At 37.6% G+C, this 13,809-nt stretch overlaps 1 protein-coding gene across 1 annotated transcript in view; it reads left to right on the forward strand.

The window, feature by feature from the left end:
* Nucleotides 1–12,912, forward strand: part of LOC122072926 (putative lipase ROG1) — a 29,507-nt gene extending 16,595 nt beyond the window's left edge. Inside the window, exons 3-10 of the mRNA XM_042637365.1 lie at nt 798–868; nt 1,078–1,347; nt 9,234–9,394; nt 9,494–9,549; nt 9,779–9,831; nt 9,906–10,035; nt 10,638–10,741; nt 12,502–12,912. Coding sequence (XP_042493299.1) covers nt 798–868; nt 1,078–1,347; nt 9,234–9,394; nt 9,494–9,549; nt 9,779–9,831; nt 9,906–10,035; nt 10,638–10,741; nt 12,502–12,573 — 917 coding nt within the window. The 3' untranslated portion in view covers nt 12,574–12,912. The remainder of the gene's footprint in view (nt 1–797; nt 869–1,077; nt 1,348–9,233; nt 9,395–9,493; nt 9,550–9,778; nt 9,832–9,905; nt 10,036–10,637; nt 10,742–12,501) is intronic.
* The last annotated feature ends 897 nt before the right edge of the window (nt 12,913–13,809 follow it).

Here is a 13,809-nt window from a genome sequence, read left to right on the forward strand (position 1 = left end):
TGACCAAACAAATGTGTACTTTTAATTGAACACGTCCATCTTGCTCAGAATTTCGTCCTCTTCGCAACCATGAAAAGAAATAGGACCTCTTTACGTGTAAAATTAAAGATATAATGCCCGTGTAAAATTAAAGATATAATGCCCGATAATCCTTAAGGCCTTGAAAATATAAAACCTGCAAAAAGAGAGTAAAACCCAAGGTAGTTCCATTCTAAATATGTAAAATGCATGCTTTACTACCCTAGATTTCACACATAAATGTGCTCATCACCATTGCAGAAAGGGACAACAGTTTTCTCAACTTTGTGATCAGGGAAAGAAAATATAGCCTTCATGGTCTCATAGACCTTTCATTTGTAAAATCTTTCAATCTGTCTATTATTGAAAAGTTTCCTCCACTTCCCGATTTCAATTCACCTTCTATGTGGCTTGTTTCTTTTCCTGTATGAATAGCTTGTAAGACCGACCCCCCACCCCCATGCTTTCTTTTCCATATTTTTTTAATTGTCATGTGTAAACTTGCATATGTTTCTTGTTGCAATGATGTACTTAAAAGATTCCTCCACCTTACTTGCGTTGCCTGTACCTAAATGTTGGTATTCTTTGTATCGCATAATTTATAGGGTAGGTTGCTCAATATACTTGCAAGTTTTTGCCTTGATTTCTGTAATCTAAAGTTAGAATAAATAGGTCTTGTAACTTTGAAGCGACGAATATTGATGCTCTCATGATAATATTTGCATGCCCTTTAGGCCTTTACTGACTTGAACTGCATTTCATTACTACACGATATGCAGGCAGTGAGTGTAATCGCTCAATGTTGACTCTTGATGGTGTTGACATTATGGGAGAGAGATTAGCAGAAGAGGTGCATAGTGGTTCTCTCATTTTATGTCCTTCACAATTGAAGATTTATCGAATATTATTTGCTAGAAACAAAATTGATCCAGAAAAATTGTTTAGTTTCATTTCAGTTTCAGTTAAAGCCAGCGACTCAAATCATATATATTGATTTGACAATATTCCTATGATATTGCTACTTAATAAGAAAACAAAGTACTGTTTTTTTTTTTCCAGGTTAAATCCATTGTGAAGTGTAGGCCAGACATTCAAAAGATCTCATTTATAGGTCACTCATTAGGTGGTTTGGTCGCAAGATATGCTATTGGGAGGCTTTATGGACAGATTTTGAAGAGGCAGACTTCTGATGCAAAGGATGCTGGCACAGCTGATGAATCTGGGATTCCATGCATGGAAGAGAAATTAAAGGAAAAGATTGCTGAATTGGAGCCCATGAATTTCATTACTGTTGCAACACCACACCTTGGTACAAGAGGGAATAAACAAGTGAGTTCATTTGCAAACAAGCACAGTAACCCTTATTCTATGGAATTAATTATTTACAAATTTATCATTCTTCGATTTGCTCTCTCTCTCTCTCTCTCTCTCCAAAAAAAACCTCCCCAACTTTCTTGATGGAAATGATAGAAGTATTATTAGAGAAATAGCATGAAACTAGGGAAGGAAAAATAGAAAAGCCCAAACAGGCTCCAGGAAACTCCTCATTTCCATTATCACCATCTGACATGATATGATGGCCCTCGGCGTTCATGATATACCCCTAGTGACACCTTGTTAATATAACTTATCTACAAGGAATTTGTCTTTAGGCATAAAGGGCTCTCGAAATTAGGCCTTCCCAATGGGACGAGACAACCTTCAAGTGGCCTTTACTGAAAACAACCACCCTAACACTGAGGCTGAATTTCACTCCCCCTGGGCCAAATTATAGGGGAAAAAAAAAATCCAGAATCCTAAGGAGGTTGCCAATATAGCCCAACTAGTAAAGCTCTGAGACATTTCTGAGCAGAACGTCTTGTTTTGATTCCTTGAAAACACAAACAGTGCTTCCTAAGCTAGTAAGCTGTAAAGGAGGGCTCCTATATGGTCGTAAGACCTTAGGTGTAGTTCTTTCTAATGTAAGATGGGTCACAAGTGATCCAATCCCAGGTAGGATCTTTGGTAAATTTAATAAAAATCAGATTCATGGATAGTTAATATGAACAAAACAGAAATAAGAGAATGAGGGAAGATTGGGGGTAGGGAATGGCTATCTCAGCCTAGGTCTCTCACCCTTAGCTATCTCAATTGATGATCATCCTTTCTTAGGGAATAATTTTGTAGATAGAAAAAATAAATTTTTATTCAATCAAATTCGAGTTCAATATTGTAGCCCCTAACAAACTTATATAGAAGATTCAAAACTGACTCAAACACTAAAAAGGAAAGGCCTAACCCAATCCTTAACTAATTGGAAAACCTAAACTGACTAGGAAACTGAAATTACAAAGAATATAGACTCAAAACAGGACTCTAACTAAGCTAATGAATTAAATCTCGTTTTTCTACTTTCTACTCATATTTTAGGCCCATTAAAGTGGCACATTACAAAGAAAACCCATGGGATACATAACCCAACCCAAGGCTTATTTCGAATGAAATAAGCCCATTAAGTGACTTATCTGCATCACTTTCTGCAAACTTTTGAAATTACACCTGGTACGATTCCAGAATCCTGTGACCAAACCAAGGAAAGAAGGTTGAAGAAAGGTGAGATCACAGATCACTCCTAAAAGAGGGGAACTAACCTGCGATCAGACCAGAATAGTCTCCCGCAGGTTAGATCTCTAATATATATATATATATATATATGGTTCCAAAAATAAGACAGTTACAAAACTACCCCTGTAACCTGCGCTAGTCAGCCCTAGTACACAATAGAAACCGATAGGACCAAAATAACCCTTACGCCTAAAACTTAACACTCCCCCTCAAGATGGAGGATATACATCACCCATGATCAGCTTGGTACAACCATTGCGAAAACTAGGAGCAAATAGAGACTTAGTAAACATGTCTGCCAACCGATCTGAGGAAGGAACAAAAGGAGTCTCGACTAACTTCTTCAAAACAGCATTACGAACAAAGTGGCAGTCCACTTTAATGTGTTTGGTCCTCTCGTGGAAGACCAGGTTACTGGCAATGTACACAACTGCTTGGTTGTCACAGTACATCTTCATAGGTTTAGTTATAGGAAACCCCAACTCCAAAAGTAACGACCGTAACCACATCAACTCAGTAGTGGTGTGAGCCATATCTCTATATTTTGCTTCAACACTAGGTCGGGCAATAGTAGTTTGCTTCTTAATTCGCCATGTAACCAGATTGCCTCCAACAAAAGTACAATAACCTATAGTGGACCTATGATCAATAGCAGAGCCAGCCCAATTAGCATTGGAGTAGCCAATCAGATCCATATGCTGATTAGGGCGATAGATCAACCCTTTACCAAGAGCACCCTTTAGATACCGAAGAACACGAATAGTTGCATCCCAATGTGCTCTCTGAGGGACTGCATGAACTGACTAAGGACTCCCACAGCATAAGAAATGTCAAGTCGTTTGACCGTGAGATATATCAACTTGCCAATTAAACTCCGATACTGTTGCACATACTAGAGAGGTTCACCATCACTAACACCAAATTTCTGGTGAGGGTCCATAGGGATATCCACAGGTTTGGATGCAAGTATACCAGTATCTGATAAAAGATCCTACACATACTTCCTTTGAGATAAACTGATCCCCTTCTTGCATCTGACCACTTTAATGCGGAGGAAATAGTGAAGTTGGCCTAAGTCTTTGGTTTGAAAGTGTTGTTGCAAGTACTTCTTAACTTCAAAAATTCCTGCCTCATTATTACCAGTGAGGATAATATCATCCACATAAACCACTAAGACAATCAATTTACTATCTCTGTGACGAACAAAGACAGAGTGATAAGAATAACATTGGGAAAACACACAAGTTACCATAGTAGTACTAAAATTGTCAAACCATGCCCGAGGGGACTGTTTAAGTCCATAAATAGCCTTGTGTAAACGACACACTCAACCTCTATTCTCCCCCTGAGCAACATACCTAGGAGGTTGCTCCATATACACTTCCTACAAATCACCACATAAAAAAACATTCCTGATGTCCAACTGAAACAACGGCCAATCATCGTTAACAGCAAGAGAAATAAGAAGGCAAACAGAGTTCAGCCTAGCAACAGGAGAGAATGTCTCAAAATAATCAGCCCCATATGTCTGAGTATACCCCTTGGCAACCAGACGGGTCTTCAATCGCTCAACAGAGCCATCAGAAGATACTTAATAGTATAAACCCAGCGACACTTCACCAAGTCCTTACCAGGAGGTAAATCTACCAGACTCCAAGTGGTCTGGTGCAAGAGAGCATCAATTTCTACATCCATGGCAGTTTTCCATCCAGGGATACTCAAGGCATCAACATGAGATTTGGGAATGGTATAAGTAGAAAGAGATAATGCAAGACCATGGATAGGTGATGGAAGATGAGACAAGGAAACAAATTTATCAATGGGATATACATCCAGAGATTTTTTAGTGCAAGTGTGTGTAACTTTACGATGAGCAATTGGTAAGTCATCCGAGACAGGAGGGATTAGAGCTTCACCAGAGGAGGACAGCAGTGGAGGTAGCGAATTGGCTGGAGTAATAGTATCACCACTGGGCTTTTCTGGCTGCTTTCGACGTTGATAAACCTGTAAAGGAGGTGGGACGCTGGCACTAGGGTTATCCGGGAAAGGAATGAGTGTAGGGATCGGAGGTGGAGCTCGAGAAGTCCACTTAGTCTCGGGTTGGGGTGCCTGAGAAGGAAAGAAGGGTGTACCTTCAAAAAAGGACACATCAGCACTAACAAAATTGTGGTATGTGACTGGGTCATAGCACCTGTACCCTTTCTGAGTACGGGAGTAACCCAAAAAGATGCATTTAGTGGACCTGGGAGATAACTTATCAGACAGAGCATGCAAGTTGTGAACAAAGCAGACACAACCAAAACACGAGGAGGAACCGAAAAACTTAGCAAGTTAGGAAAAACAATAGAAAAGGAGATCGATCGGAAAGCACCGAAGATGGTATGTGATTAATTAAATGACAGGCAGTTAAAACGCCATCACTCCAAAAAGATTTCGAAACATGCATATATAACATAATTGCCCGTGCTACCTCAAGGAGATGCCGATTTTTGCACTCAACCACCCCATTTTGTTGAGGGGTATAAGAACAGCTAGTCTGGTGTATCATCCCACGGGCAGCACAAAAATAAAAAATCTCATTTTAGACATATTCTAAAGCATTGTCAGAAAGAAATACCTTAATTAAAATGCCAAATTGAGTTTTTATTTCATTATAGAAAGTCTGAAACACAGATAAAAATTCAGATCGATCCTTTAACAAGTACAACCATGTAAGACGAGAGTGGTCATCAACAAAAGTCACAAAATATCGAAACTCAAACCCATTGCTGGCTCGACAAAGACCCCAAACATTTGAATGAACTAAGGAAAATAAAGTCGGACTCCAAAGCACAAAGCGAGATGGGAAAGACACACGGTGATGCTTTCCTAACTCCCACGCTTCACACTCTAACTTTAGTATAGACTTAAAACTAGGAAATAAAATTTGCAGTGTAGACAATGACAAATGACCTAAACGATAGTGCCACTGGAAAGGAGTCACATCCCCAACGGCTGTAGCGACAGTGGAAGTAGCAGGAGTACTACATTAGAGATAATAGAAATCATCTTTTTCACGCCCTACACCAATCATCTTCCTCGTGTGATGATCCTGAAAAACGTAGTGAGAAGAGAAGAAAGTTACGGAACAATTTAAGGACTTTGTCAACTGACTTACTGAGAGAAGACTTAATGGAAATTGGGGAACATGTAACACAGAGGACAAATTAAGTGAGGTTGTAGGTGAGATGGTACCATGACCTAAAACAGGGGTTGAAGCACCATTTGCAAGAACAACAGATGTAGATGTGGTACTAGAGGAAAAAGACTTAAACATGGATGACTTACCAATCATATGAGCAGAGGCCCCTGAATTAATAATCCAGGGGGTAGAAGTAGTGGTAAGAAGGGTTGATGTACCTACTTGTGCCAAGGTAGCAGTGGATGTAGACACACCATTAGATGCATTAGAGGATGCCTCAAGAGTCTGCAACCGCCTTAGTAATTGATTGATATCATCACGTAGACAAGTAGAAGAGTCTCCTGAAGAAGTCCCTAGTTTAGTATCATTGGGAGACACCGGGTCAGTACCATCATTTGACACTGCATGATTGGCTAATTGGGTTGCCCACTTGGGCTTGTCATGCTTTGCCCAACAAGTCTCTACAGTATGGTTGGGCTTCCCACAATAAGAGCACTGGTGAGAAGAACGATCAGATTGTTGTCCACAATCAAAGTTCTGTCCACTAGAACCCTGTCCACCAGACAAACGGCCTCCCCCACAACCTCGACCACGTCCACGGTTAGCAAGAAAGGCTGAATTATCTTTAGTGGACTGATCAGGTTTGGTAGAAGATGTGATGCGCTGAAGGCGTGAGTAGGTATCGTTCAATGTAGGGATGGTGTCGCCAGCAAGTGACCCTTCATTGCCTTAAGGTCATTATTCAAGCCAACTAAGAACTTGGAAACAAAGAATTCATTACGCTAAGCTTTGAGCTTTTCAATATCTGTAGTCAAAGGTTGAAAGACATTGAGTTCTTCAACCATTCCCCTGAAAGCACTGTAGTATTCTGATAGAGACTTGTCAGATTGGCGAAATTGGAACAACTTCTCATAGATATCATAGATACTAGTCATATTCTTCTCTTGGGAGTAGGTTTCCTTCAAATCATCTCACACCCTGACATTGGCAGGGACATCTGGTTCCATACTATTTCATAGCTAGATCAAAATTAATGCATTGTCCTTCATCCAATCATTATATCCCTTATTAGACGACTGAGGAGGATCAAAAGTAGTATATTGAAGTATGTCTTTAGCCATGAGATAAACCTTCACAGATTGAGCCCAAAAGAGGCAGTTCGAACTCCCTTTGAGCTTGATAGAGGTAATTGTCCGAAGAAGATGTAATAGCCGTGGTAGTTTTGGTCTCAACCATGAGGAACCAAAAAAGTAGAAAAGAAAGGATTGCAAATCTAATAGCCTGATGTAGAGACAAACACCTATATGTAGATCTATATAGTACCATATAGTGGGGGATTCTGTTACAGAGCAATATTATCCATACCTGATCTCACCATAGTCATCACCAAAACAGTTACCAGAGCCATGGGTCAAAAATCAATTAGACCAAAACCCTTCTAAAAAAAAAAAATCGATTAGGGCAGTAGTACCATATCACGATCCAAATACAATCATTCCATGTGATTTAAGCCATAGTAAACGCAGAAATAGGCGGCTGCACACCAGATAGGTTCAGCGAAAGAAGAAAGTCAGCAGAGAGGAATGTATAAACCCTAGATTTGATCACAGAGGCTCTGATACCATGTTACGATTCTAGAATCCTATGACCAAACCAAGGAAAGAAAGAAAAGAGAAGAAAGAAAGAAGATTGAAGAGAGGTGAGATCACAGATCACTCCCAAAAGAGGGGAACTAAACTGTGATCAGACCAGAATAGTCTCCCGCAGGTTAGATATCTGATATATATATATATATATATATGGTTTCAGAAATAAGACAGTTACAAAACTACCCCTGTAACCTGTGCTAGTCAGCCTTAATACACAATAGAAACCGATAGAACCAAAATGCCCCTTACGCCTAAAATTTAACAATACCGAAAGGAGCTTGGTTTAAAGTAAAAGAAAAGGCATTCAACAGTGCTGGTCATTATAGTTATTCACTGTTATCATGGTTGCAAGTTCTAAATGTGGGTTTCTTCTACTCTATATCAGTACATTTTTTTTTTCTTCTAATTTTGATTCCCTCAAACAGTTGCTGGTTATTCTGAAAAATCCCTGGTTTAAAATATTATTATGTATCATACTACAAGTTCGATAATGCAGCCTTACAAGTCTCAATATCATTAAGTATCACCTAATGTCACAAATGTCCTCTCGTATCCTGTTTTTATTATATCAGAATATGTATCATAGTAGTGTACCACATCTATAGAATCTTATGCTACCCCTGACATGATATTTAAGATATGTACACTACAACTAATGATAAATTTGACCATTAAATTCTTTTACAACAAGCATCACCTGACTGAGGGAATGAAACCTAGAAACAAACATTAGAAGATATAACCCATCGTGAAAGCTATTATTTATAATCATTATTGAAAAAAAAGGGTCTACCTGGTGCACGAGGCTCCCGCGTGTGTGAGGTCGGGGGGGGGGCCAAGAACTATGCAGCCATACCCCAATATTTCATTATTTTATACCTAGGGCCAAGGATTAAAATATCGGTCTGTATTGTATACGATACATTTTTTTTTTTTTAAATGAAGTGTATCCTTAAGTATTGATATGATACACACCGATACGCAACTGATACACACCGATATGTAATTGATACACACTGATACACAACCGATACTTATCAATAATCAAGATATGTATCTACAACCCATTTCACTTTCGAAACAGTTCTTCTCGTTGGTGGTACTTAAGTTTTCAAAATTTGAAGCATAATTGCTCGATCTCCATTTCATTTCTTGGACTTGGGGCTTTGAATCATTCATAGAGAACGATTCAGAATCTACAATCAAACTACTGTTTAGAGGATTGAAACATAAAAAATCATCCATTGAAGATAAACATAGTGCAAGATAGGTAAGTTGAAAAACCTCCATTTTTTTCCGCAAATCTTGTTTTACTTCTGTTTTTTGCTATGTTTGAGTAGATTTAGGTAAAGTAGACCAACACATTGTGTCAAACATGAATTATTGCATCAATTTGTTCATAGATTTTAAAATTTCTCAGAAATTTGACAATAGACTATTCCTACGTATAAGAATCCTCATCATTTATAACAATTTCAATTGAATGCACTTGTCTCTCAATACGGTGTTCTCCATTTTAGTATTTTTGCATGATACATGTTATATATTGCTTATTTATACTTTTTTTAATGCAAAAGTGTATTTCCATGTGTATCTTGTCTATTTCTGTGCATATCTTTAGCGTATTTTGTGTATCTCTGATACGAACGATATGCTTCGATACGTCTATTAAAAATGACCCGACCGATACGGCAACAGTTACTTTGATCCTTGCCTGCGGCCTGATAATTTCTTCTCTTCTTCTTTTGGTTGTACTAAAGATTGCTTTATGAATCTTTCAGGTCCCATTATTTTGCGGCCTTCATATTCTGGAAAATATGGCATCTCGTGCATCATGGATGATTGGAAGAACTGGGAAACATTTATTCTTGACTGACAATGATGGTGCAAAGCTTCCTCTTCTTCTTCAAATGGTTGGTGACTCTGGAGATCTTCGATTCATGTTGGGCATCATAAACCTCTCCTTATTCTGATGGTTTTCTGATGAGTGAATTTCTTTTCGAATGTGTGGTATAACTGTCAAGTCTTCTGTACTCTGTAGGTCTGCATTGCAATCATTCAAGCGCCGTGTTGCCTATGCAAATGCTTGCTATGACCGTATCCTTTTTTTCTCTTAAATCTGACCTCTTCATGCTACTTTGGTGAAATGGAAATGAAAACTCGGGTCTTATGTGCTTTAAGATCTCATTTCCTACTGATTCCACATAATGCATCATCCACCATGACATAGTAATGGATATATGATCCAGTGGGGGAATACTGACCCTTTTTCCCCATTTTATATTATTTCTACTCTTCTGTGACAATAATTTAACTCAATCCAAAGACATTGTTGGGTGGAGTACATCATCAATACGTCGCAGAGATGAGCTCCCAAAGGTAAAGCTTTTAGATTATAGGGTAATGATGAAATATTTGTTTCTAGCTTTTGGGTTCTATGCTTCTCTTTTCAGAGGAAGGATCTATTGAGGAATGAAAAGTACCCACACATTATAAATGTGGAAACACCTAAGGTTACTAGTCCTCAGCAAGAAGTCCTTTCAGAGGCAAAAGTCAATGGAGATATCGCAACGGACATGGAAGGTATCGTATTGGTCTTCACCATTCCTTTCTTGTTTCCAAAGCGATCACTTAGTGTCCCCCTAAGAGGTTAAGATACATTAGTTGAAATTCTTTTTTGGTAGAATACATTAGTTGAAATTCTACTGTTAATAGAACCAAAAAGAAAGTCGTTTCATCTTTTGTATAACTGTGAACAAATGGTAGCCTAATCTGTCTGTATGACTTCACCAAATTGAGTTGGTCCATGCCCCAAGAGCTAATCTGTGAGCATCCCTTAATACCCATTTTGCGTTGACCAGGTCCCCAGGAATGACCTGGAAGTACCCAACCTGAGCATATGGATTTAATGGGTTGCATTCGTATCGGACATCATGGCCTGTTTTTCATTGGTTTTCTACCTCAAAAAGTTGAAATGATGAAGATTGCCCCTATCTTGATTATATAAAATTGAATTCCACAAAAATGGAATCACTGTCTACTCTTTAGTGTACCTTTGAAGAGTTGGGAGTTCATTTGTATATCATTTTCTTCTGTATGATTTATCCAGACTGGTAATATGGTTTTCATTTGAAAAGCATGATGATTATTCTTCTACTTAATACTCCTTTTGTTTGTTGCCACAGTGACAGAGAAAATGATCAGAGGTCTGACAAAAGTGGGTTGGGAACGGGTTGATGTCAGCTTCAGCAGAAGTAAACAAAGGATTCTTGCTCACAGTACAATACAGGCAAGAATCTGCTTTCTCCCGATTACCATATTATAGATGAAAATAATTTTTTTTTCTATGCATATCAGGACCCTGAAGCTCAGTGCATTTGATAATTTTCCCTATGCCACTTGTTTTCACTGTTTACTCAAGGTTCACTTCCAGCGGAATCATTCTAGTACTGTTTCTCACTGATAATTATTTTGTACTGAATTCAAAATTAGTTTTTGTCTTCACTAAATGAGAAAAAACTTCCTGTCAAAATGGTAAATGAAGGAAATTAGTATCAAGAATGGGGGAAAAGGTGTTGAGGAGGACATTTTTGTCTTTATCATTTACTTTTAGTTATAATTCTGCAGTAGAGGTAATTGTAATTAGATCTGGGTAGTTATTGCTTTCTATTGAACTCCTACTAAGGGTTAGTTATTAGTTAATATAAAGGAAATAGATAGTCCATGATAGAGGCATTTCACCCCGGTGTGTTCTAGCTCACCAAAGTTTCTCTCTCGGTTCTCTTCTTTTCTTCATCTCAGCTCTTTTCTTCTTCTTCTTCTTCTTCTTCTTCTTCTTCTTCTTCCTTTATACTACTGCTACAAGCCTACAACTCACCATCTTAAACTCTGTTCTGTTCTATTCAACATAACTGAACTAACATAAGCCACCAAATTAACTAAAAGACCTAGTATAAACATTTGAGCCAAAATCCCATTAATGAAAATATACCCTTTTGCCATCTAAACTTGGCAGAATTAAAAAATCTCTTGAACATCCCAGAGCAACAAACTGTTTCAGCCACACCACTTACACTATCAGTGTAAAAATATAAAAAACAGCATACATAAAAGAAACCAAAGTCTTGGGAGTACCCCGTGAGACAATTGACTTTTGATCCTTCTTTGCTATTCGCTTTTTATATTGGGTATTTTACCTCCGTTAGAATTTTCCACTAAAGTTCTGTTAGTATCCAAAGAAAAATTTGCAGGTAAAATCAATTGAAAAAAGTTTGAGATTTTTTATAAAACTTTTATTTTACACAGTTTTTATGTCAAAACAAATGAACCCTAAAGGATTGTTATTTCAAGGATACTTTCATTTATATTAGAGTAGTGTTTTTACAAAATATCCCAGTGATCCCTAATCTTTCAGTCCTCGTGATTGGAGCAGTAAAAACATTTATGCTACACTTAACCAATGGAAGACTCTCTCTCTCTCTCTCTCTCTCTCTCTCTCTTTATATATATATATATATATATGTTGCCAAGTGTTGAGTTAGTACCTGCAACCTGAGGGATGTTAGGGATGTTTGCATTTGAAAGGGGTGGTCAAAAGTTTTAAAGATTTACTAAATCATCACTCTTTTAAAAAGACAACCACTCAAAAACAGAGCTAAGAGCTTCGTGAATCTAGGGGAGCAGTGGAGGTGGAGATAAGTTTTCTTTTAAATTTTCAGTTTCTTTTAAAAAAAAGTTGGGATGGGGAAGGGGGAGGGTGGGAGCTGGTGTAATTAATAGTCATTTTCCCTCCTACTCGTTATACTAAGGATCGGGGGGATCTACACGCTATAGCTAATTTCTTGGGATTTTTTTTTTCAAATATTCTATTTTGTCTTGTATTCATGAAAGCAAAAAAACAAAATGTTGCATCCTTGTAGCTCTTATTACTCCTGGATCTCTCTCTCTCTCTCTCTCTCTCTCTCTCTCTCTCTCTCTCTCTCTCTGAGCCTTAGAATTGATGCAGGGTGTTGATGACACCTAAATTTTTCCCCCTCCATCTGTGTTCAGGTAAAGACATACTGCATTAACTCTGATGGTGCGGATGTGATTCTCCACATGATCGACAATTTTCTCCTGTAACACGTGCCAACTAGAATCTTATTCAGAGAGAAGGAAAGACACACTGGGCATTGTTTTTTCACTTGTAAGCATAACTAGACTTCTCTGTAAAAATGTTGGCCTCAATTAAATTCAGAAAGGATGTTCCTAGAATTATTCATCTCATCACGTTGTGCATTTTAGCTGATAGATATGGCTCTAAGACATGCAAGTTAATAAAGAAAGAAGAATGAGTCGACCATTACGGACGTGAGTATAGAATTTGTAACTCTAATGTTAAGTGTTAATCGTTGATCACTATCAATTGATTGAAGTGATTGGTTAGCAAGTGTTCCATGAATACAGATTAATTCTATGGCTTCTGTGATGGTGTGCTTATGAAGCAATGTTCAGGTATTGAAAGGCAGAGTAACCACTAGGTGAGGGAGTTGAGTTATAATGATTGTTGTTAAACAGGTTGGAAGAATATACCATACAAAGTAAAGGCCAGAAGGTGAAACACACTAATATTACTTAGTAAGAAATAATTAACTAAATCTTCTTGTCTGAACAAGAAAATAACTAACCAAATATCTGGAATGGAGCAAAATAATGTTCTTGCTTGCAACCCTTTCCAAGATATCTGGGCTTCGATATTAGTTTTTTGACTCCAATATTGTCCTTAAAAGGAATGGTGTAAGTATGACTGATCCTTGTTGGTAACCTTACTAATATTGACCAAAAGATTACACTTATTTTGTTTTATTTAAATCCACTTCAGCCTGCCTTGTGCATTTTGATCTGTTTGGGTAGTGTTTAAGGCCTGGTTTGCTGTGATTTCTGATACTAATAGTCTTTGATTTGATATTTACACCTTATTTCTGTAAAACAAAAATCAGATAGAATAGAAATTCTGAAATAGATCCATTTTATATCACTCTTGCTTTTTAATGAGCACATGATTAATTTGACGGGAAAAATAGTAATATTTAAATGAATAAATTGAATCTTTTGATAGACTGAAATTTTCAAATTACAAATTGAACACAACACGAAATTTCTACATTCGAATTTATTCCCAACCACTAACTACCAAAGTTATAGGAAATCTTTGGGCTATAGTTTCCAATAACCACTTTGAAAAAATGGTTGAAATAAAAAAGAAAGGACTGCTGAAAGTACAAGGGAAGGCCAACGTATCATGGTTCAAAAAACCAGAATTACATCGATCAACTCAGTCGTGGGTGATCTTGCCTTTTTTTTTTTTTTTTTTTTTTT

This window comes from Macadamia integrifolia, chromosome 3, assembly GCF_013358625.1.
Source record: "Macadamia integrifolia cultivar HAES 741 chromosome 3, SCU_Mint_v3, whole genome shotgun sequence".
Taxonomy (NCBI): Eukaryota; Viridiplantae; Streptophyta; class Magnoliopsida; order Proteales; family Proteaceae; genus Macadamia; species Macadamia integrifolia.